We start from the raw sequence: 3442 nt of genomic DNA, 5'->3' as shown, positions 1-3442 counted from the left end.
TGTGTGTGTGTGTGTGTGTGTGTGTGTGTGTGTGTGTGTGTGTGTGTGTGTTTGATGCTGGGCATTGGAGACAGTAGAAGCCCCCATAGTGAGTCATACAGTGAGTGGTGGTGTGTGTTTGCTTATCCTTGTAAATAGTTGTATATTTGCGACTGCATGCACACTACCCATGATACCGCATCTCCTTTAAAAGGCTTAGAAGTGTCTACATTGTATTTTCCAAGTCAAGCCTCTGGGGGATGGTTCTGTGTATGTACATGCACAAATAACTATGTTAATATTGAAGGACATGCAAATGGGGAGGGAAAAAACACAAAGGCAGGATCTGTGGCAAACACACTCCCATCTACCTTTATCTCATATACTTACCCAGTATGGTGGCCATGTATTGGAGGATTTGTAGAACATCCTCCTCTGAACCAGAATTCTCTAGAAATGGACATTTCTCCTCTCGTCTCTCCCCTCCAACTTCCTGACACCTGTAAAGGAAACAAACCAAACACATAAGTTATGGTGGTTCATCATGAATGGTCTCTGCGATGAGAAATTACATTTGCACTATTTTGGAAGGTTTAGGAGTGTGTTTATAGGAATTTTTGACCATTCTTCCAGAAGCACATTTGTGAAATCACACACTGATATTGGACAAGAATATCAGTCCAATATCATACTCACTCATCCATGTCTTAATGGACCTTGTTTTGTGCACTGGTGTGCAGTCATGTTGGAAAAGGAAGGGGTCATCCCTGAACTGTTCCTACAAAGTTGGGAACATTAAATTGTCTGAAATATTTTGGTATTCTGAAGCAATAAGAATTCTTTTCACTGGAACTAAGGGGCCGAGCCCAACTCCTGAAAAGCAACCCCACAGCATAATCCTTCTCCAACAAACTTTACACTTGGCAGAGACACTAGCTGATTGGCTCGGGACTTTCAATGGTAATTGAGTACATATGTTTTTTAGCATTTTCTGTGACCTGATGCATACCCTGCACACGTTCATATTTGCTGATCACTTAGCAGAGCCAGCAGAAGCAGATGGACAACAGAGAGGCATGGAAAAATGCTCAAGGTCACCTCAACAATGCAAATAAGGAATGTTTTTATTTGTCTCCTTGTCAGACAGTTCAGAGGCCTTTTGCTCGCAAGCTTATTCCCTAATCTTTATGCCACAATTACATGCACTGTGATGCTCCGAAATTAGAGGCAAGATGAGTATTACTTGTGGGAATTCTGGTAATTACTTAACGAAGCAAGAAAATACCGAGCGACAACAACTGAGGCCAAAGTGTGAAAAGGAGAGTGGTCAGGAAAGTTAAAGAAAATAACAGTAGAAGTCCAGGTCACAGTCCAGGGTCTGTATCAGTATGCAGTGTATGCTTCGTGAACAATGCTTACTTGTGTTACGCCCCACTGAAGCCTCTCTACTGTGTCTTACAGTTTTGACAGGGCAGGATGGCGAGAGAGCCCGAGACAAGAGGTGAAGGAGTGTGTGTCTATATATGTATGTGTGCGTGTGTTTGTCTGTCTCGCTTGTATTAGTGTGGCAGAAACAGAGGAAGAGAAGACAGCGGGGAGAACGGGAGATAGCAGAGACACGAGGAAGGTTCACAGGTTCTGAACAGGTGTGCGTATGAACATGTGTGACAGTGAGCCAAGTGAGAAAAACAAGGAAAAAAGAGAGAGAATGAGCGGCGGGGATACGGAGACAAGACAGCAGAAAGACAGCAAGTGACAGAAGAAGTTTCCACGCACCGGAGGCCAATAAAAGAGAGAAAGAGAGACTGACTGCAAGCCAGCCTTACCTGATCTCCTGTTGTCTGTAGAACTGTAGAGTCCGCTGTAGAGCTTCCTGAACAGTCTGCGTCTGCAAGCAGAAGTGAAAAATATTAGAAAAGCTTCTTTTTTTTTTTGTTTCTCCTCATTTGAATTATTTTTTTATGATAAATGGCATGGCCCTTTAACTTCACACTCTAATTTACCAAACTCCAAATTTTAACCAATAAAAATTTGTTCACGATTCATTGCTGATCTTTCAGTTGGTATTACACCTCAGCTTGAAAACATGTGTGTAGATATGGACACATTTTAACATTTTTCATTTCCTTAACCAATTCTCCAGCTGTGCCAGCTGTCAGAGGATGACATGTGCCTCAGTTTATACTTTATTTAGAATCACCAGCATGTCTTTGGTCTGTGGCCGTGTGGTTTTTCAGGGACACACGGACATTGATGCAAAAGTTTGACCAATTGTAAAATCCAATTGCATTTTGTTTTTGAAATCCATTGCTCTGATAGGATCGCACTAATTTTGCTTATTAAAAGGCACAATAAGACGGCAAGATGATAAAATAACCAGGTAGTTTAAAAATAAATAAATAATAACAATATTTCAATAAAATTCTTAGTAGAGAGCCTGTTAAAAAAATTAACTGCTTTTTAAAATAGTCCACAGAATCAGCTAAACAGGGTTGTGATGGTAAACTGTTTCACAGCCTTGGTGCCACAGACTGAAAGGCGCTGTCCCCCTGGTCTTTAGTCGTGTACGAGGAAGAACAAATAACAGATTCCGTGAATGAAGACAGCGAGCAGCAGCGTATTTTGTAAGAAACTGAGATATATGATCTGGAGCCTGACCTGTACATTAGCACAGGAATTTTAAAACAGATAGGAGTGTCATGAGCTTGCTTGCTAGAATGTGTTAACAATCTGGCCGACCTAACAAAGACCTAATGAAATCACATTTCACTCATTCTATCCATCCATCCTCTTATCAGCTTATCCAGCCAGGGTTAGGCAGGGTCGGTATCTATTCCAGCTGACACCAGGGCAAGGGTACATCCTGGACAGCTCAACAATAATTTCAGTCCTTTTTCTTCTTCTTCTTCTACTTCTTCTTCTTTTGTACAATGCATTTTCAAAACATGATCCAGTCTGATATAAAAAAATCCAATCAGATTACTTGTGATCAAGTCAGCCTTGATGTGTAACTGTAGCCAAGATAGATTAATATGTAACAGGCTTTGTTTCCACTCAAGACCTTTTGCCATGTCACAGTACAGCACAGGTGTGAATAACTAGCCTCCATCCAAACGGATTTTTTCTACTCCCTTTTATATTGTTATCATCCAAATTTGAAAAAAAAAAAAAAACCAAAACAATATTGTTAAATAAAAATGTCAAAATGACCATAACACAATGAGATTAACTGTCCGTGTGCATGTGTGTACAGCTGCCGTGTTTTGCGTTACTGACAGCCTAAGCTTGAGAGGGCGGGTCCAATGTGATTATCTGTGGTACAGCTGAAACACAAGGCTGTAGTGACAATACTAGAACACAGTGTGCCAGCTGGAGAGGTCATTCTGAGGCCTCCACCCACTCCGGACAGTGTGTGTGTGTGTGTGTGTGTGTGTGTGTGTGTGTGTGTGTGTGTGTGTGTGTG

The 3442-nt window shown here is 41.3% G+C and overlaps 1 protein-coding gene across 3 annotated transcripts in view; it reads right to left on the bottom strand.

The window, feature by feature from the left end:
• gucy1a2 (guanylate cyclase 1, soluble, alpha 2) overlaps window positions 1-3442 on the bottom strand; it is a 50190-nt gene that overhangs the window by 37377 nt on the left and 9371 nt on the right. For all 3 annotated transcript variants that reach the window (XM_042214890.1, XM_005948884.3, XM_014329783.2), the window contains 2 exons: window positions 1806-1867; window positions 370-479 (listed from right to left, as the gene is read on the bottom strand). In XM_042214890.1, the coding sequence (XP_042070824.1) occupies window positions 370-479; window positions 1806-1867 (172 nt within the window). The remainder of the gene's footprint in view (window positions 1-369; window positions 480-1805; window positions 1868-3442) is intronic.

This window comes from Haplochromis burtoni, unplaced genomic scaffold, assembly GCF_018398535.1.
Source record: "Haplochromis burtoni strain Fernald_Lab_line unplaced genomic scaffold, NCSU_Asbu1 Contig_623, whole genome shotgun sequence".
Taxonomy (NCBI): domain Eukaryota; kingdom Metazoa; phylum Chordata; class Actinopteri; order Cichliformes; family Cichlidae; genus Haplochromis; species Haplochromis burtoni.
The sequence above is the reverse complement of the archived record's forward strand: the minus strand, read 5'-3'. Positions and strand labels throughout refer to the sequence as shown.